The 21,221-nt window shown below is 30.7% G+C and overlaps 2 protein-coding genes across 3 annotated transcripts; one reads left to right on the forward strand and one right to left on the reverse strand.

Annotated features, from left to right (window-relative positions):
• The first annotated feature begins 3,345 nt into the window (after nt 1-3,345).
• On the forward strand, nt 3,346-5,959 carry LOC130935826 (glycerol-3-phosphate dehydrogenase [NAD(+)] GPDHC1, cytosolic). Its single transcript, XM_057865732.1, has 5 exons — nt 3,346-4,289; nt 4,368-4,589; nt 4,893-5,140; nt 5,261-5,400; nt 5,638-5,959. Exons 1-5 carry the CDS (start codon nt 3,614-3,616, stop codon nt 5,759-5,761), a joined length of 1,410 nt encoding a protein of 469 aa, XP_057721715.1. The 5' UTR covers nt 3,346-3,613; the 3' UTR covers nt 5,762-5,959.
• A 614-nt stretch (nt 5,960-6,573) lies between these two features.
• Nucleotides 6,574-11,127, reverse strand: LOC130932767 (uncharacterized). Of its 2 annotated transcripts, none has more exons than XM_057862181.1 (7): nt 10,921-11,127; nt 10,160-10,212; nt 9,928-9,996; nt 9,493-9,827; nt 8,781-9,035; nt 8,273-8,467; nt 6,574-8,142 (listed from the first exon to the last, which is right to left on the reverse strand). In XM_057862181.1, exons 2-7 carry the CDS (start codon nt 10,194-10,196, stop codon nt 7,087-7,089), a joined length of 1,947 nt encoding a protein of 648 aa, XP_057718164.1. In that variant the 5' UTR covers nt 10,197-10,212; nt 10,921-11,127; the 3' UTR covers nt 6,574-7,086. The 2 variants fall into 2 exon arrangements, with proteins under 2 accessions (XP_057718164.1, XP_057718165.1); XM_057862182.1 differs by having other exon boundaries at nt 6,577-8,142; nt 8,781-9,032.
• Nucleotides 11,128-21,221: the final 10,094 nt, after the last annotated feature.

Consider the following 21,221-nt stretch of genomic DNA (forward strand, 5'->3'; position numbering starts at 1 on the left):
TTGCTTTCTTCTCTCCTCAAATATCTGCAAAACGTTGTCGTTTTCCGTACCTTCTATTTTCTGGGCCGCATTGGGCCTACAAAACAGCCCAAAGGAAAATAAGATCCAGTATCTTACAATTTATATAAAAAGGTTTGGGAAGCCCAATAATGAAGGAAAAAAAAAACTAAAAACATATGGTGTTACAATACAAGTCAATTTTATAAGGAAAAATATAAGTAACGATGAAAATATTAAAAAATGTAAACAATAAATATATTGGATGTTTATTTTATTAGTGTACGAATGATTATTTTAATATTAAAATTTAGAGAATTAATTTAAAAATATAGTATATTTTAATTTAATTGAGAATTGTTCATATTGTTCAAAATCATTATCCTCCTAACATTCTCCATTTTATAATAATTGCATTTATAGTGATTGCAAATTTGCAATCGTGTTTGAATGCATGTTACATTGATGAGTAGTTGATATTTTGGTTATCCAACCTTAACGTCTGTGATTGGCATGAATATTTTAAACAAGTGAAAAAATGAATATCATGAGTTGAATATCTCACTCGGAGTCTATAAGTTTGACTTTTCCAAATTCGGCGTAACAACAACTTTTGTCTCGTTTTTCTTTTTTCCCCCTAAAATTCTGTACTATTGTAAAGACTCTAGAGTATTCAATAATAATTTGTCTGTTAATCAAACCGACCCAAAAAATCGAGCCAGTAAGGCCACGTTGATATTATTTGTACAATAGATTATTTATACAATATATACAATAAATTATTGACAAAATGAACATCTTTTATATTATTTAGAATAACTATTTGAGTACTAAAGATAGTTTTAATGTCATGTCATGATACCATTCATTCTAAAAACTTCAACTGATAGAAAAAAATAATATTAATAATTATATCTCTAATAGGCTATAAACCTCTATTGTACACATTATACAAATATTCCATTAACTCCTCATACTTTTTTATATATTATTAGATATCAATATAAAATATAATTTAAAATATTTTATTTAATTAAAAAGATATTTTAAAAAGATAATTTTTATTTTAATTGAATAAAATGTATATCAAAATAATACTATTATAGTTTATTTAAAAATTCTTTATATTTTATATATAATATTATTATATGTACGGTCTCTGCAAAAATTTAAAATTACCATTTACCATGGACGTGAGACATTTACTGATTTACATATGGAAAAGGACAGAATATTGATGCATGAATCACGAGTGCAACAAATATCAATTAATTCAAGCAAATAAGAGTTCAAAACTTTAGAAGCCACCGAAGTTAACCTAAAATTAAAGCTATTAATAACCTTCATACCTTCTTACTAATACTGTCACGTTGGCAAAAGTATTTCCATTCAGCAAGTAGCAAGTAATTTAGCATAACTTCAAAGGAGACGCATGCAACAACAATAATAGTAAAATAAAGACAAATCAGATTATAACTTTTAAAAAGTATCATAAAATTTAATAGGTCTCGTTAATAAATGTTCTAAACGTAGTAATTAAGATGTTTAATGTTTCGTAATTTTTTTCTAGTATCCAACTACAAAAATGTTACATTACTTTATCATAACATGTTTGATTATTATGCGATAACAAATTTGAAGTGGAAACGTGAAGATGATGACTTAGAATCGTTAGATGAAAGTTTAGTCAAATCAGTCAAATTATTTAATATCTCTCAACTATCAACTTTACATAAAGTTAATTGCACTTAAGTTTTCATTCAAATTTGATTATTTTAATAATTGATAAAAAAAAGTTATACAATTAATATGTATAAATATATAATTATATGACTAATTTGATGATTTGATGGCTAGTTTTTAGATGTATAAAATATTTTTATTAAAATTTTCAATGAATTTAAACGTTTTAAAACTTTTTTAGTGGTAAGATTAATTCATGAACTAAAAGAAACCTTAAGACATTAAAGTGAATCTGAAAATAAGAATTATATAGGGAGCCACTTAGATAAAGATGTCAAAAATATCTTTTTTTAAGATATTTTTTAAAAATTAAAATTTAATACATATAATTAATTAAATTATATTATTTTTATTAAAATTAGATTGGACAAATCAGTTTAGCAAAAAATTAATAAAAAATTTTGAATCGATATAAATTAATATTTTTTTATAAAAAATTACTACAATATCCTTATATTAAAATACAACTAAAATATATATATATATATATATTAATTTTGAAAACTTTAAATTTTAACCTTATAACGACAGAGAAGAAAATTATTAGAATTTAAAATTCTCAAAATTAATATATATAATAAAAGTATTTTAATCATTTTATATAATAGAGGTATTATAGTCATTTAAAAAATATATAATATTAATTTAGACCGATTCAAAATTTGATTCACTATTTTTCGGTCAAATTAATTTATTTGACCCAATTTTAATAAAAATAACACTATTTAAGTGATTACATATGTTAAATTTTAATTATTAAAAAATATCTTTAAAAAAAGATGTTTTATGCGCTTTTATAAGAACATCTCCCAATTATATAATATTACATTAATAAAAATAATTATTTTTTATATTTGACCGAATAAATAGTTCTCTAAAAAAAACAAATATGATTATATGAGGTTAAACTATATGAGTGCATAAAAAATAAACTCACTACAATAATAGTGATAATAGTTTGTGAATTAATAAGTGTCCTTTAAAAACAGATGAAAGAAGGAGGAGTATTTAAGATGGAGGCAGAATGGGGCCAATAGGGTAATAACAACTAAGGTTGTGAGTTCTGAGTCACATGATTTCACAATGAGAAATGAGAAAAATAGGCCAAGTCCTTCGATTCGATATTAATGGCCGATGGGGAAGTTGGCAACACCCACAATAGCCTTTAATGCCATTTGGATTAGGATAGATAGCCTTTCATTGTGGACACCCATGCCTCACAACTAGTATCTTATTCATAATTTTAATTATTTTTAATAATATCATATTTGTACGTTAATACACCTTTTAATGTATGTCGGTTTCTAGTTTCTACCATTAAAAAAAGCTAGGCAATTATATGGTGTGGTCATGACTTAATTAATTAGTTCAATGAAAGGCTACAATAACTTTGTAGTTCCCAGCACGAAAGTTTGGTTCTCAATTTGGTAGATCAACAAACTTTATAGACGGAGAAAACAAAGTTCTATTTTGTTTTTTTCTCTTCATGTTTTTTATCTAATAATACCCCCCTCATGTGCACTGTTTAAATTAATTAATTAATTAATTAATTAAATATAATACATGTGTGTGTAGAGTGAGTGATGCATTCATGCAATTAAATTTTTGAGGGAGGTGATATGATTGATAGGCTTCAATTGTTGGTCGGAAAATTCTGGAAAAAGACCCCTAGTTATTAATGTTGGAGCTTTTGGTCAAGCAATATCAACCAACTCTAGATATAATAATTTAGTTAACGTAATCTTATTCTTAAGGTGAAAAGAATAAAATTTGGTACTAGTTAGTTGAGAGGCAGAAAAAGATTTGAGGCATATAAAAGCAGAGATAGAAGGCATAATCGAGACCATTGTTGAGGTTGTTACATTTTTAGAGCATGGTTGGGAGTATAATGGGGAGGTTTAGAAATAGCAATGGTACATTAGCGTATGAAAATGGATCTGTTCAGAATGGTGGATGTTTATCAGAGGAGAAGCTTGATGAACTTAGGAAATTAATTGGAAAATCAGAGGGTGATCCTCTGAGAATTGTTAGTGTAGGAGCAGGTGCATGGGGGAGTGTGTTTGCAGCATTGCTTCAAGACAGTTATGGGCAATTCAGGGACAAGATACAGATTAGGATATGGAGGAGGGCAGGCAGGGCAGTGGACAGGGCGACGGCCGAGCACCTATTTGAGGTCATTAACTCGAGGGAAGACGTGCTGCGCCGGCTGATCCGGCGATGCGCTTACCTTAAATATGTGGAGGGGAGGCTAGGGGATAGGACATTGTTTGCTGATGAGATTCTGAAGGATGGTTTTTGCTTGAACATGGTTGACACACCCCTTTGTCCCTTGAAAGTTGTTACTAATTTGCAGGAAGCTGTTTGGGATGCTGATATTGTTGTTAATGGATTGCCTTCAACTGAGACAAGGGAGATTTTTGAAGAGATTAGTGAGTATTGGAAGGAGAGGATCACAGTTCCTATTATAATCTCTTTGGCTAAGGGTATTCAAGCTGCATTGGACCCTGTTCCTCATATTATTACTCCTACTAAGATGATTCACCAAGCAAGTAAGCATTTCAGTTCTATTATTAACTTTGCATAGAATTCTCTTGTTCCCTCTTCATTGGAATGTAACTTTTTGCCAGCTGGAGTTTCTATGGAGAACATACTCTATCTTGGGGGTCCAAATATTGCATCAGAAATCTACAACAAGGAGTATGCCAATGCAAGAATTTGTGGTGCTGAGAAATGGAGGAAGCCTCTTGCAAAGTTTCTAAGACAACCCCATTTTATTGTGTGGGACAACAGTGACCTTGTCACTCATGAAGTCATGGGAGGCTTGAAAAATGTCTATGCAATTGGAGCTGGTAAACTTCAATTTAGTTTGGTTTCTTCAATTTCATCTATTTCACATGTTTAGGAGGAACTAGGAAAGCATGTTGTATCTCTCAAAAGATTCCACAATTTTAAGGAAAATACAAAAAAGGAGCATATGCATTTCATAATCATACAATTTTTCAATCATGCTAGATATTAGACTGTGTTTGGTTTCGAGAACAGAACATTGGGTTAGACCATTGATATATAAGCCATGAATAATTTGATTAATTTCATCTCTAACAAGATAACTATTAACTCTGATTCTGTAATCTATATCATCTTGTTTTCAGGTATGGTAGCAGCACTAACCAATGAGAGTGCAACAAGCAAATCTGTATACTTTGCACACTGCACATCAGAGATGATCTTCATTACTCACTTGTTGGCTGAAGAGCCTGAAAAGCTTGCAGGACCATTGTTGGCTGATACATATGTGACTCTCTTAAAAGGGCGTAATGCATGGTATGGTCAAATGTTAGCAAAAGGTCAACTAAGCCCTGACATGGGTGACAGCATTAGTGGCAAAGGAATGATACAGGTATATATAGTTTTTTTCTTTTTCTCTTATCTTCTTCTTCTTCTTCTTCTTCTTCTTCTTCTTCTTCTTGTATGCATTAAAACAGTGATAAGAATTATATTCATTTCTATGTATTTGTAGGGAGTGTCTGCAGTGGAAGCATTCTTTGAGCTTCTGAGCCAATCAAGCTTGAATGTGTTGCATCCTGAAGAAAACAAGCCTGTTGCTCCTGTAGAGCTTTGCCCTATCTTGAAGACACTCTACAAAATATTGATATCGAGGTAATTTTTCTACTGTAATAATTATCTGGAGTCTCGGATATATCTTTTGTTCTGAAATATCTGTCGCTTTAAAAATTACGTATACTTTTAGATCAATGTATTTGGATACGATCCGTGTCCAAATATTATAGAATGGATGGAGTATTTGAAAATTTCTATGCATCTTAACAATACACCAAGTCTTATTCCATTTTTTTTTTTGTTCCAAATGCTTCTGGTGGTTGATGAATTTATCAGAGAACTATCATCACAAGCAATTCTGAAAGCTCTGAGGGATGAAAATCTGAATGATCCCAGGGAACGCATTGAGATTGCACAGAGCCATGTTTTCTACAGGCCTTCACTTCTTGGACAGCCATGATCATGTTATCCATGTGAATGTAATCATATATATAAATAGGAGTCATTTTCAAAGTGGGACACTTTGATGAGCATACATAAATGTATTATTACTATTTTCTGATGGGTTTTGCATTGCATTATTGTGTGTATATATCAACTATCAATATATGTGTAAACACATCTGCCATTTTAAGTAATTGTACTGATGATTTCTTAACTGAGTCAGAGTTAAAGAGGTAGTACATAGTCCTTATTATGGGATTGAGACTCGAGAAATGTGAAATTGATACTTTGGCAACTAACATTGTCCTTTAATCTGACCCAAAGAGCTAAAGAAGAAACATGTCAAATTACCATCTTTGACCCAACATGTTAAAAATAGGTGTCCCATTACAAGTGGGAGATACTTGATCCTACTTTATACAAGTTAATACACAATTAAACTTCAAATGGATATAAATACAAATAGAGGCAACAATGCAATGGAACATAATTCTTGGAAACCCCAACTTGTTTAAGAAAAGGAAAGTATTAGTTTGTTTAAAAGTTACAAGAGAAACGACATTAACATTATGAGACCTATCATGGCAATTCTTAAGAGGCTTAATGCGAAAGCTTTTATTGAAAAGCCAAAACTTAAAAAAATTTTCAATGTTTTTGAATTTTGATAATGAGATTTATCATTTTTCACCTTGACAAGTGTCCTTTAACAAAACCCTAAAATTATTTCAATGAATCAACTTTTGATTACCTAATGTATACTTATATTCTCCTTAAACACATTTAATGTGTGCTTAAAAAATATTTACAACCACTGATTTTACTCTTTAATATCTATCTAATAGTCATAAATAATTAAATACCAAACACATTCTTCATGAACATCAATAAATATTTTCAGAGAGGATGCTATTACTTCTCCAGGTTGAACATGTGTTGTGGTTATGGCTGCTTTATGAAGCAAACACAATCTTTGCATAGCTAGTGACTTGAGAGATAAGACAAACGTCATAGTTTCCCGTATTCAGATATATATTATATATCATCATAATAGATCTTAGCAGCACATGACTGTGATATATCTCACCAGAGCCTCAGGCCTCCTCTAAGGTCACAGACTAAACAAAGCTGCAAGGAAGAAAACCTATACTTCCTTTCATTTACAAAATACTCCTAGTATTCTATCTATAGGCTGTACAATTCACAATATCCATTTTGGTTTGCCTATTTGTTATTTCATCACTATGTCAGAACCCTATTTTCAGTTCCTGTACCAAAACCCTCCTAAAAAAAAGCAAGGCAGAAAATGGTTACCCCAATAAGCCCAATACTACAAGATTAAGTTCAGCAGTTACTGCTACTGAGCCGCTCAACTAGCTGTGCGACCAACTCTCCTTTGTTAAGCTTATAGTACTTTTTCACGTTTTTATCCTTTGCCATGGCCCTCAATTTATCCATTGTGAATTTCTTCAAAGTCTCAAGAAGAGAATCTGGGGTCTCATGGGTGGAACCAACCATTGAGTACAAAATCTGAAGATCAACCTCGCCTCTGTTGTCTGTGGTAACCCCATCTGGATTTGGCTTGTCCATCTTAACATTTGAACCTTTTTTTTTCTTCTGTGACTCCGAAAATTCACTGTCGTAAGGAACAATAGCACCAACTTCAGTTTCATATTGCTCAGCCAGTACTGCACTTCTTGTCATCTTGCTATTCAATGAGACATTTGAACTGGTATCATCAGTGATGCTGATGCGTGTGGATTTCCGCTGCCTCTTGGTTGACACAATTAAGGATGTACTTGTGGATACTTCTGCAGGGATGGCATCTGGTTCGCCAGCAGAAGTCGTCTCAGATTCAAATCTCCTCTTTCCCTCAGTTTTAAGCTTCGAAGGGAAGCTCATATCAGACTGTGCCAAGTTCTCAAAAATTTTCGTCGTTTTAAGACCTTCTGCTAGTGGTTTCTCTTTATCTGTCAGCTGTAAGCCAGTGTACGGGGCATTTCTGGTTTGTGACTCAAGCAGTGCAATCAATGCAGAACTTTGAGCATGAGTAAGATTGGACTTTTCAATGTTAATCACTTGGGAAATTTTACCATTACCTCCTTTAAAGGGGCTCAATTCAGTATCAACAGGAAACAAGTCTCGAGGAAACACAATTTGTAGAGGATGATTTATAGGGTCCAAATCTTCAGCTGTAGCAACCTCAGGTTCTTTCTTGACGACTTTTCGAGTTTTTGGAGCAAAATCACACAGTTTTTTCTCTAAATCAGAATTTCTATCTTTCCATTTATTTGAAGCACCAAATTTGGAATCGTTACACTTTTTCCTCCCTTTGATGCTGGTGGAAGATATAAGAGCATCTGAGCTGACATCCGTAGATTTGACAATTGCAACCTCTCTCTAAACAATTAAAGGGGCGAAAAAAAAAATCGAGAATAAATACTTTGTTGAAAATTAAACTTAAAAAACAACTGCTGCTAATCCAAAAGGATATATAGTCTGGGAAATTGGACAAACGGGCTTCCTGTACCTTGCATTCACTGGAAGTATTTCCATTTCCCACAGGGGAAAGCTGATTGGAGATTTGACCTGTATCTGTACCAATGAGTTGGCTTCTTCCGACTTCCTCGTTATCATCTGATGTCCCTGATAATTTCATCCCATCAGAAAGTCCAGAAGAACAGTTCATACCTTCCAAATCAAGACTTGTCCCTGCAAGCAATTCCTTTAGGGGGACAAAAAACTTAATCAGGATTTATACAGGTACAGTGGCGGGGTAAGTACAATAAAGAAACCCAATTCTAGGAGTTCAAGGAACATCATTTAAGAATGATTAATCTAAGTGGATATAAATAATCCTCTCCATAACAGGTTTAACAATGGAGTTTGCCTCAAATAAATCAAGCATAAAACATGTTTATGAGCTTTGATTTTCATGAAAGTGCAAAATGGAAACAAAACAAGACAGATTGATTTGCATGCTAATATAAAAACAGTACGTTCTTTTTTCAAAAATATAGCAATTGAACTTTTTCAACCTCAACCATATCAGCAATGTCAACGATTTCAGCACCATCCCGTCTCTTTTGTTGCATCTCTGACAGTTCTGACGAGTTTCTAGACTTTTCCGAAGTTCCACAGAGTTGTTTACTTTCCTCATGTTCTTTAGATTCTTCTTGCTCTTTCTTTTCCTCCTTTATCACTATATTCGAATTAATTTGGCTAGACTCTTTATCTAGTGCACACTTAGTAGCATTCATAATTGGATTCAAGCGGTTTGCACCTACTAGCTGCTTCAAATTAAAGACATATAAAACTCATATCAGGTAAGTGTGATACCAAAAAGAGTCAACAGTTAGAGACCATGTTTATGTCGAACTATACTACAATAGGATGCTTTAGTGTGACCACGGAGACAGACAAATCTATGTGCTAAACAAACAGAAAGTAGGGGATAAACAGAGATATTTGAATTTTGACCATAATCACCAGCACTTGCAACACAGTAATGCACCCTTAAAATAGAAGATAAAAATTAAAGTAATATTATGTGCCATAGTATAATAGACTAATAAATCTTAATCTTTTTAGGACATAGTAAGTGATTCATAATTCTTGATAGCCATGGTCATATACTTCGATAAGCTACATTTCCATACTAATAAATCAGTATAGCAATGATTTCAAAAGGAACAGAAAAATATCACATTTTGTAAACTTGGAAAGAGGAAGGGAATTCAAATGTTAAACCTGGCTGTTTTCATCTTGACAATGATCCCTTTGTAAAGCCTTCACTATCTCATTAAGTGTCTCAGCAGGCTTACTGTGTAATAGCAGCCCTGTCTCTATTTCATCAGCATGATCTTTCTTCAAAGCACTAATTGCAACATCCAGCCAATTGATTCTTTCGGTCAAAGCACTGCAACATATTTCAGGCCATTTCTCATGCTCAGCGCAGGCTAATTCATTTTGAAGGGACGATAGATCCTTTTCAAGTTCCTTGATTTCGGTATCTGCCTTGGTGATCAAAATCCTTAAAACCTGAACACAGTACTCCTCATTCAAGGCATCTTCCTCTATCACATCTACAAATTCAATAAAGATATAAAGTAAATCAATACAGTAACAGTGATGCAAACAAAGAAGACTGGATAAATGCAGGATAAAGTAAGATTGAAAGAATACCAGGGTCACAGCCAAAGAAGAAGCCATATGGCCACTCAGGATGATCAGAGTAATTATCTTTGCAGGAAACTGAAACAAATAAATTATGTACAAAAGCAAAAACATCATTCAAAAGGAAGCAAAGAGAAAAGGGGCAAATTTCATGCAACCCAGTAAATTTAAACTGTACATAGCAACATTGAGCATACAGAAATTAATTACAGAGAGATGATAATGAGAGAAAACAAGAAACCTTGGTCGTATGAAGAACCCCAGAGATCCCAAGCCATGAATTGAAGCTATATCCTGAAACGAAAGCACAAAATGGTGACAAAAAACATCAAAGGTGGCTCAACAAATGACAAAAATGGTAGTCCTAGTACTGTTAACATAAACAAGCAATGCATTCAATTCTTTCAAAACCGACATAAATGCCGAATGCTGAAAGAGGGAAAAAGGTTGCAAAACAAAAGAATGTCGGCTTCTTTCAAAAAGATGAATAAAAAGGTCAAAGGAAGTGGAAAGAGGAATTACAAACTAAAAAGTGATGACTGAAGTAAGAGGAAGAAGAAAATATCATCAAAATGGAGAACAGCAAAAACCCTACAGCAAGTTACAATAAGAAGATCACTTCCAACAACAACAGCAATAAAGTTCAATTTCGATTGAGAAGAGGAATTACTGCGCACCACCTTGGATATCGACAGCTAATTAAATGTGGCATCAAGAACGATCGTCACATCAAACAATCATGTCAACCCGTAACCCTATTAACCCAACGCTATCAATAAATGCATCCCCAAAAGAAAACAAAAATGAACAAAAACAGAAAAGAAACCCACGCAGCAACTTCACAAGCTCACTCACACACTCGGAAAGGGGGAAAATGAGTAGGACAATAGTAACACAGTAAAAAATGATCCGTTTCTTTTCGAATTAATGCGAGAAATGAAGTACATTTTCATTCCCGGGAAGGAAGCGAAGAAAACAGTGATTATTATAGTGGTCACTTACTTAGAACTGATGTAGCTGAAAAAAGGGGGGAATGTTAGTGTCTAGGGTTTCGGGGGAGTATGGGTTTTTGGGATTCAGAGCCGAAGAAGAAGGAGAAGTAGGAGGAAAAGGAGAGTGAAGAGAGAAGAGATGGTGCGATTTTTCTGAGTGTGATTTTTTGCTTGTGCAGCAAAAAAGGCTGCCATTGAAAGCGACGAGCTTCGTCGCAGTGAGATATCAGAAACGAACGAGTGTGTGAGAAAATGAATAGGCGGTGGCCGGTTCCGATATTCCGTTGATTCTCTAGGGGTACTATCGTAAATTCGTATGATGTGACGTGGGGAGTGGGACCCGCTTTTCAATGAGTTGTTAGCCGTCGGATTGTGATTCAGGTGGTTCTTTCTTGTTTTATCGGCGAATCGGTCGATGATGTAAGATGGGGCCCACTATTCCATGACCATAATATAGTCCACAGTCCAGACTAATAATGTTTATATTTATATTTTTTGTATTAAGAGAAAATAAATAAACATGCCATTGCATTGATATACAGAAATGTTTACGTTTTCAATGCATGGATTGCAGTGACTAATTATTACTACCTTGAGATTGTAAAATGAATAAATTTTGCGAATACATTTTGTGTCTCTTTTGTATACATATTTGCCAGCTATATTTTGTTTGACTAATACACATGCATGAAGAATTAATTTGAGTCGGTGGAGTGTTCAATTGAGCGGTTTGTTTAAATTAGTATTAAATATTTAAATTTTGTTTTATATGTAGTCATTTATTAACTAATTGTCAATCTTTAAATGAAAATTTAGATTTACAATAAATAAATTCTTGATCCGCACGTGGCAGAGACGAGGGAGGAGAGTAAAAAATGAGGAGGGAGGGAAAAGAAAGGGAGGAAGAATAGGATTATAGGGAAGTAGTGATGGTAGGGACTATGAAATTAAATCCAGGATAATTTTAGGAAAAAAATTGTTATAATTATTGTCTATGTCCTAAAATTTGTGTACCAATTTTTTGGGTAGGACATAAATTTTGTGTTTTTAAGTGCCTTTATGTCATTCCACGTTTATACAAATTTTATGTCCAATCAAAATAAATAATAAACGTGTGTGACTGTATCAATGCTTTTGATAGACGCTGACGTCCATCAAACACAACTTATTAGAATGACAAAATCCAAAAAATTTAATAAAATTTTTATAGAATGATAGGTTTACATTACACTTTTTAATTTGATTATGGAAATAAAAATGATGTTGGATTCAAAGATGAGAAATACAGGTGTTTCACAATTATGTGGTGTCAGTGAAATAGAATTTGGATCATGCGAGTTCTTTATCAATAAAAAATATTGAAAATAACAAATAATTCGGAAGGTCCGTTTTTTAGCTTTCGAAATTCATATTTGTCCAACCACAAATCGGAGCATGCGATTTCTTAAGCAAAATTTTAAAATCAAACAACTCGTATGGTCCTATTTGTGTACTCTGAGTTTTTTCAATTTTTAATACAGATCGGACTCTCTAATTTGTGTACTCTGAATTTTTTCAACTTTTTAAACATAAATAGGAGGGTCTGATTTGTGTACTCCTATAATTTTAAAAAATATCAAAAATTACAATATTAAAATATATTTTTCATATCAAAATTTTTTAACCTTTACTTTAAGCTTATATTAAGAACAACAAATTTTTATATCATTCAATTAAAAGTTTTCTATAAGCTCGTCGGAAAAAATTAAAGAAATTTGAAGTTGAAAAATCGATTTATTCATTGATTTATGAAAAAAATTTTATGATTATTTTTATGGTGTAAATTTAAAAAATAAAAAAATTTATTATTCTTCATTTATGAATATGTAAAATAATTATAATATTATCTATAAAAAAATTAATTTTATATTTGTTAAAAATCATTTTTGTCTGACAAAAATATTTAAATATTAAATTTTGAGTTAACTTTGTTAAAAATAACTCAATTTTGAAACTACACTTGTTACTTTCATCTCCATCACAAAATCACAGTGACAAATCTTAAATAACAACAAAACTTCAAAAAATAAAAAATAAATAAAAATAAAGAGAGAGAAAGAGCGAGCAAACAACGGAGGGACACATGAACCTCTGGCCGAGCCTTAATCCGGCGAATTGCAGCAAAGCTTCATTGGGAGTCATGGTTTCATATCACTTGAAGAGCACAAGTAGGTATTAGTTTAAATTGGTTGTTTATTTAGTAAAAAAATATTTTTTTAGAGATTAACATGGATCGAATTGGATATGTCCAAAAATTTGATCCGATCTTCGCTAAAATCGTCGGATCTAATATCCAAATTTTTGAAAATTGGATCCGATCTGCACATTTACGAGCTGGTTGCAGATATATCCACACAAAAAAACACACACACAAATTTTAAAAGGTTATTTTTATTAAAAAGTATCAATAAAAATTTATTTTTTCTATTTTTTTAAATATGTTTACTTTTAAAATGATATTAAACATGTTTTTCTTAAATAGTGAATTAAAAAAGTAAAGTACTAAATTGATCCTTTATATTCAGACGTAATTCTATTTTATTCTTAAGGTTTAAAGTGTCTTTACTTGAATCTAAAAAAGTTTCATTTAGCTTCAATGTAGTCCCACCCTGAGGTCAAGGTTAAATAATTAACGAAATGTGTTACGTGACAGCAGTGGAAGAACAAGGTCGATAATCTAGAGAACAAGTATAAGCTCCAGAGATACAAAATCAACAATGGATGTATCAATGCGTTTATTTATCATTCTCTTTAGTTCTATAAAAAATATTTCATTTAAATTATAAGAAGAATAATAAATAAATGTACTAATGCATCTATTGTTGATTTTATGCCTCTAGAATTTGTACTTGTTCTCTAAGGTTAGGTTTGTTTGCAAGTATAAGACATTGAGATAGAGACACAGACACAGAATCGTATTTGACTATGGACAAAATCGTGTTTGACATATGAGATATGGACAGAGATATTATATCTAGAGACACTGAAATAGTGTATTTTATGTCTATACCGATAGAAAAGACACTAAGGTAACGTTTGTTTTGAGGTACTGAGACAGAAACTGAGAGACTGAGACTCAGTATTGTGTTTGTTAGTTCAGAGACTGGTACTAAAATTTCTCTCTGTCTCTAAAATTTCAGTATTTCAGTACCTCCAAAAAGTAGAGACACATGAGACTGAAATTTTTAGAGATGAAGACTGAAACTTTAATAACATTTTATACCTAAAATACTTTCATTTCAATTTTACTCTTTGTGTAAATTAAATTAGAGTTTCATTCTTGTTTCAATTTCTGTCTCCCATTTTGCACGAATACTGAGATTTATTTCAATCCATGTCTCTTAGTCTTTGTTTCTCAGTATCTTTCTGTCTCTATCTCTCCACCAAACGCTACCTAAGATACTAACGCAAGACACAATTTATTTTTTCTTTTATTATTTTTGTTAATTTTTTATAATTATAATTTTATTATTATATTTTTCTTTTCAACATTTTGAATGGAAAAAAAAAAGAATAAATTGAACTTTCATAATTTGTTTTAGTTTATCACCAAACAAAATATAAGAATACTAATTTTTGTTATCTCTGTCCTTTGTGTTTTGTTTTCAGAGCCTGTTTGGGAAGTAGCAGAAGCTACTTTTTTTTAACTTTTGGATTATAAAAAGTCACAATCTATGTGTTCGGCACTATTTTAAAAAAAGCTTTTAACTTCCCGAAAAGTTAATTTGCAGCTTTTTGAAGAAGTAAAAATATATGACTTCTTGCTTCTCGAGAAGTCATTCTACCACTTATTTAAAAAAAATTAATTTTAAAACAAAAAAAAATCTACTTTCCTTCTTGACTCTATGAAAAATACTGACCCTTCATCACCATTTTCACACAAGGTCTGCTAGAAGCACTGGCATTCCACCATCATTCTCACGCAATGTTCCAAGTCTCACCATTTTTACGTAATGAAACATCTGATGGAAGTATTGATCCTCCACCACATTTTCAGACAATATTACATCTGAACAACTTATTGCATATATTCCTTCTAAGTATTTTTTTTTTATCATTTTATCACTATTTTTTATTATTAAATTTGTATTCAAGTGTGTATGAAATTTCAGTTTTAATTTTATTTTTTTCATATGTAATTTTATAGCTTATTATTATTTTCATAGTTAATTATAACAAGTTCTTGACCTCAATAAAGGAGAAGAGAGTTCTAATAGGAGTAAAAATAAAAAATAAAAAACAGCAATAAAATATACATTGACACACATTTTATATTTATTTTTTATTTTCACCTACCATATCATTCACAATATTAGTGATTAGGTTATGTAAAATCAACATTCAATATTGGAAAATATTTGTTATCATGGTTATTTTAATATTCATTCTCTTTTATAAAAAAAATTATCTTTTGCGTTATTTATCCAAACGCTACAACTTTAAAATAAGTACTTTTATAACTAAAAAACCAAACACAAAATAACTTATTTATAAGCTGCTTTTAATAAAAGTCCTTATGTTTTAAGCTCCTTTTCCAAAAGAACTTATTTAAGTTATTTACCCAAACTGGGCCTCAGGGTTTTGTCTTGTCTTGTTCTCAGAACCAAACACAGCCTAAATTATCGACCTTGTTCTTGTACTGCCATCAAGCAGGGCATTCCGTTAATTATTTAACTTTGACTTTAGGGTGAGACTACATTAAAGTTAAATGAAACTTTTTTTTATTCAAATAAAACACTTTAAACTTTAAGCATCAAAACAGGATTATGCCCAAATATAGGGGATCAATTTAGTACTTTATCCTAAATTAAAATAATACAATATATATGATAATTATTAGTTAAAATAAAACATAAAAAAATATTTGTTTATTTATTTCTTTATTTTTCAGATACTTGGATATGCGGATACCTACACAAAATCCGCGATCCGATCACATTAGTGTGCAGATATGATCCGATCCGATACCCTTACAGATCGGATCCATATCCACAATTTTCAGATCGAATCCGATCCATCCTATTTTTCTTAAGAAATAAAGTACTTTTATTCAATTTAAAACGTATTTAGATACATCTTTTAAAATTTTATTTTTATTAAAAAAATAAATTATTTATTTTTTAAAAACTAATAATACCTTACTTTTAAAATAAGTATAAGCAAAAAATATTTTTAATACTTGAAAATCTTTTTTAAAAGGTCTATACAAATGTGAAATATTTTTTTTATTAAAAAAATATCTTTTTTAAAAAGATAAAAAAGATAAAAAAGATAAGTACTTTTTTCAAAAGTCAATCCAAATTGATTCTAAATTTTTTTTTTTTTTTTTGCCAAAGAAAGAAAGAAAGGGACCTCTACTATTGCCGTTGTGCTTGACGGGATGAGAGAGAGAAAGAGGTAGCGAGGCAGAGAGCACGAGAGAGGAGGGGTTCCTCTGCTACCGTCGTTGTCGTCATTGAGTTGCTCTGTTGATGCCGTTCTTGTATGTGCGCGCTAATAGTGGTTCTGTGTCTCATCAGCGCTCTCGATCTCTATTTGCTTCATTTATTTTTGAGTATATACCCATTTTGGTCCTCAAAGAATTTTAGACTGGACACTTTAGTCCCTAACTAAAATTAATTACTCAATTGGTCCCTAACAATTAATTCTGTCAGTCACTTAAGTCCTTTAGTCCGTTAACTCTAACGGAGGACAAAATAGTCCCTGACAACTCTAACAGGGGACAAAATGGTCCCTGACAATTCTAACAATGGACAAAATAATTCCTGACCCCTTTATTCGAAAACGATATTGTTCTTCCCCAATTTTTATCATATCTCGCATAACCCTAACATTCATACTCTCCTTCTTCACCTTCACAGTATTCTTTTTCATCTTTTCCTTCATCCTCTTTAGTTCCAAGATTAAGCCATGGTATAATTGTCACACCTACCTCAACATGTCATGGACCACACACATCCTAAATCCTTGTGACTGGTACATCCACCTCCTCTGCACTTCACCCACCAAAAGCATATACTTCCACGTCTTCGATAACATCACCTCCAACCTCGACACGTCCACGACATCCTCAAGACCAAGTTCCACAACTACTCCAAAGGCACGCCTTTCTCCACTCTCCGACAAGCAATATAAATTGTTGGACATTAGGACATCATGAGAAGATTCTCCTTCGACATCATATGCAAATTCTCATTTAAAATAGATATCGAGTGCTTCATTCCTTCTTTTCCAGAGTTCAAGTTGGCAGACAACTTCGACCTCGCATCCAAGCTATCAGTACAACGAGCAATGTCGCCATTGCCACTCATATGGAAATTGAAGCGATTACTGAACATTGGTTTGGAGAAGAAGCTGAAGGAAGCGATCGGAGTGGTGGACAATGTGGTCATGGAGATGATAGGGCAGAGGAGGAGGGAGATGACAACGACGATGACAGGTCTTAACAAATCAGACTTGCTGTCTAAATTCATGGGATCCGTCGAAGACGATAACTAGTTGAGAGATATAGGCATTAGTTTTCCGAGTATGAATTGGTTGAGAACAAGTTGAGGATTTTTTTCTTGTGAACATTAAATTTATAGAGTGTTCATGGTGTAGTTTGAAGTTACAGTGTTAGACTGCTAGTATTATGCGAGATATGATAAAAATTGGGAGAGAACATTGTCATTTTCGAACAGAGGAGATCAGGGACCATTTTGTCCCCTGTTAGAGTTGTCAAGGACTATTTTGTCCTCCGTTAGAGTTAACGGAGTAAAGGACCTAAGTGACTGACGAAATTAATTGTTAGGGACCAATCGAGTAATTAATTTTAGTTGGGGACTAAAGTGTCCAGTCTGAAATTCTTTGAGGACCAAAATGGGTATATACTCTTTATTTTTCCTTCATTTTCTACCTTTTTTTTCTGTTTCTGTGTACGTGTGTGTACGCATGCACGTGTGTGCATAATTTTACTTCTTTTTTTGTTAGTGGTGATGATAACAGTGAGAGTAACTCTAATAGTGATGAGACAATAAATTTTAAAATTGACAGAGACAATAATAATAGTGAAAATAGCAAAGATTATTAAAAAATTTGAGTTATTTTTAATAGAATAAACTCAAAATTGAACTTTTCAATAAAATTCATATTTAATGAGTATAAAGATAATTTCATTCGTAGATTTTTCAGCATTTTAAACATCTATGAATAAAAATTATAGTTTTTTCTTAAAAAAAACATTTACTTCTATAATCATGTGATGATTTATTCTTTTAAATTAATATTTGACTCTTTATGTTATCTTTTTTATTTAGAAGTTTTACAAAGCCTACAAATTATGTTGGGTATTAAGAACGATGTTGTAATTCTTTAAATTAGACAAATAACATAAAAAGTCAAACGTCAAATAAATAAATAATTCACAAATGTCTACAAATATGAATATTTTTTACCTTTACACGATATTTTCTTTTAAATTAGCCAAAAATTAAATAAATAAGTAAATCATATAATGTCTAATATGTTTATATTTATAGTGGTTATAGTGAGTACCAAGATTATGTTTGGTTTGAAAGAAAAAAATAGAGAAAAAAGAAATAGAAAGAAAAGAAAAGAAAGGAAAGAAAAGAAAGAAAAGAAATTGAATGAATTTTTATTTTTCTTAGATGTGTTTAGATGGAAGAAAAATAAGAAAAAAATGCTATAAAAAGACAATCTTACTATTATATTATAAAATATATTGAAAAAAGTGAAGGAATAATATTAGAAATATAGAGGAAAAATAAGTTTTCTCTCTCTTTTCTTTCTAGCATTGGAAAGAAAAAAATTGATGGATCATTCTTTTTTTTTAATTTTTCTCTTCAACCAAACAATAAAAAATAATTATTTTTCTTCTTTTTTTTTTTAATTTTCTTTTTTTATATTTTTCCTTCAACCAAACATAGCTGAAGTGTTATTAAAATTAAAGTCAATTTTTTTATATTTATTAATATTTTTTCTAACACTACTTTTTTAAAAATGTTATTAAATAATAAAAAAATATTACTTTAATATTGATAATATTTTTTAAAATATCATAGTTATTCTAATTATGAATTTAATTTTAATGCACTGTCAATGTAAAATTATTTTACATGTGCATCCAATCACATAATGTCACATTAGCAAAAATAACGACTTTTTATATAAATTGCGTGAATAATCATCAAAGAGAATGATTGTGATTATATGACTTTGATAAATATTTTACATTATCAATGTATCAAAATTAAACTCGTCTAATCATATATATATTTTTTAGGTTCAAGAATTTATTTGTTTTTGTTTTATTGGAACTGAATTTACCACTATGAGTTTACATTTCATTCTTTACGAATTACCAGTGTCAGTGTCCAAACTGCAAAAACTTAACTCGAAGACAGAGTAACCCCATAACCCACACTGTAATTTGTCATTTGCAAGTAGTTCTTTGTGCAGCACATGCATCTCTCATTCTGACCCTTTTTCTTCCTATTGGCTTCCCATTTCCCAACTCAAAAACCCCCTACCTTTCATCTATTTTGTTGATGAAATGCATTAATTTGATTTGATGTGTTTCAACTTACAAATGAATTGCATGTCTCAAATTTGAACTACGAAAATTTCTGTGAAACTTTTCTGGAAAAATTAGAAACAATAAGTAAAAATCAGGCTAAGATATAGTTTTAGGTAGGGTTAAATACGATTTTAGTCATATTGGCCGAAATTTTTTTCGTTCTTAACTCTTTTTTTTTATATAAAATTGTTCAAAAGTTTAATTTAGTTTTAAAATTATCCTTACCTTAAAGACCAAAATTATACGAAAGTGGCGGTGAAAGCGGAAATAGAGGTGGATTAGACAATTTTTTCTTCTCTGTTATTCTTCTTCTTCTCTTCCTCTTTCACAGGAGTAGAAACACTTTTTTTTTTATTTTATAATTTTTGTCATGAGTAATTTAGTCTAAAATTTTAATATTTAAATAAAAATAATTTTAAAATTTAATTTTAAACCTTAGGAATGATTTTATATATAAAAAAAGTTAGAAATAAAAAAAATTTGACCTATACTTTAAAAACTAAAATCGTACTTAACCCATTTAGATAGTTAGCTGAAATTGAAATAAATATTTTTCCACCACAACCAACTATTTAGTTTTCTCTTTTTTGGACTTGAATATTTGATGTTTCCACCTTCTTTTTTTTTTTTGGAGGTGCACCTTCTTATGTTTGTAAAGGATGCTATTCGAAAAAGCATTTTTTACTTGACTGATTTGGACCAAAAAATTGGAAAAGTTGGGCCCACAATCTACACAAAATGAATAGTATTAAAAAAAAAAGTGGAAAGGAGAATCTGTTAGGCACTGCAGGATGCATTGTTTGTTACTTTGTGGCTCCTAGTTGGGCTTGTGTGCCCATTAAAACTTTCTAAGAAAAAAAATGTTTTTTTTTTTTACAAAAATAAGAAAAAAAAAGAGCTTACCTAATCTTATCTTTGGTCAATGGTCATTAATGAATGGGTTAATATCATTTAATTGATTTTATTGAATTCTGAAAGGACTATAATTTTCTCCATTAATAATGAGTGATCCAATATGAAATCTACATTTTCTATGTATCCGGCACCAGTCCCATAAAAGTTTAAGCTAACGTGTTATGCTAATCATTACTACTATAAGCAAAACTTGAACTTGTACTTAGAGAAAAGAGAGGGTAGGCTGAACTAAACAAGAAGTAAACTTTACACTTACAAGCTCATGAATATGATAGTTTGATCCACCTACTTAAATTTTACCTTTAAAATCTTGTTTGTATGGAAAACAAAATTCTTAACTAAAATAAACTATGTTTAGGTAATGCCATTAATCTTAAATGTCCAACTTATAAACACTAGAGAAAATTATAGAAACATATTGTTTTTAAATACATAATATTAATTATATATAATTGAATTTTATTTTTTTAATTTAATTTTAAAATATTAATATTATAAAATATTTTATACCATTATAAAATCACATTTATTTTTTTATATGACTATTTATATATTCAATATAAAACATAATTATATATTTTTATAAATATAATTTAATGTAATTAAATATACATATAAAATTATTTTATATATACATGACCGTTAATTTTTTTTTTTAACTTATTTGAGTTATTTCTATTCTCGTTTGTTTCATTAAATAGAATTATCATTAATAAAATTAAAAATAGGTCTATTAGAAAATTAACTAAGAATAAAACTAACTTCAGTCAACTAATTAAAAA

This window comes from Arachis stenosperma, chromosome 6 (genome assembly GCF_014773155.1).
Source record: "Arachis stenosperma cultivar V10309 chromosome 6, arast.V10309.gnm1.PFL2, whole genome shotgun sequence".
NCBI classification, from domain to species: domain Eukaryota; kingdom Viridiplantae; phylum Streptophyta; class Magnoliopsida; order Fabales; family Fabaceae; genus Arachis; species Arachis stenosperma.

Bases quoted from the DNA above. Each gene is read 5' to 3' on its own strand.
- LOC130935826 (XM_057865732.1), top strand. From the start codon at position 3,614: ATGGTTGGGAGTATAATGGGGAGGTTTAGAAATAGCAATGGTACATTA. The intron at 4,290-4,367 runs GTAAGCATTTCA...ACTTTTTGCCAG, and splicing joins TAAGATGATTCACCAAGCAA to CTGGAGTTTCTATGGAGAAC. The intron at 5,401-5,637 runs GTAATTTTTCTA...TGAATTTATCAG, and splicing joins TACAAAATATTGATATCGAG to AGAACTATCATCACAAGCAA.
- LOC130932767 (XM_057862181.1), bottom strand. From the start codon at position 10,196: ATGGCTTGGGATCTCTGGGGTTCTTCATACGACCAAG. The intron at 8,468-8,780 runs GTTGAAAAAGTT...GTCCCCCTAAAG, and splicing joins ACATTGCTGATATGGTTGAG to GAATTGCTTGCAGGGACAAG. The intron at 8,143-8,272 runs GTACAGGAAGCC...TTAATTGTTTAG, and splicing joins ATACTTCCAGTGAATGCAAG to AGAGAGGTTGCAATTGTCAA.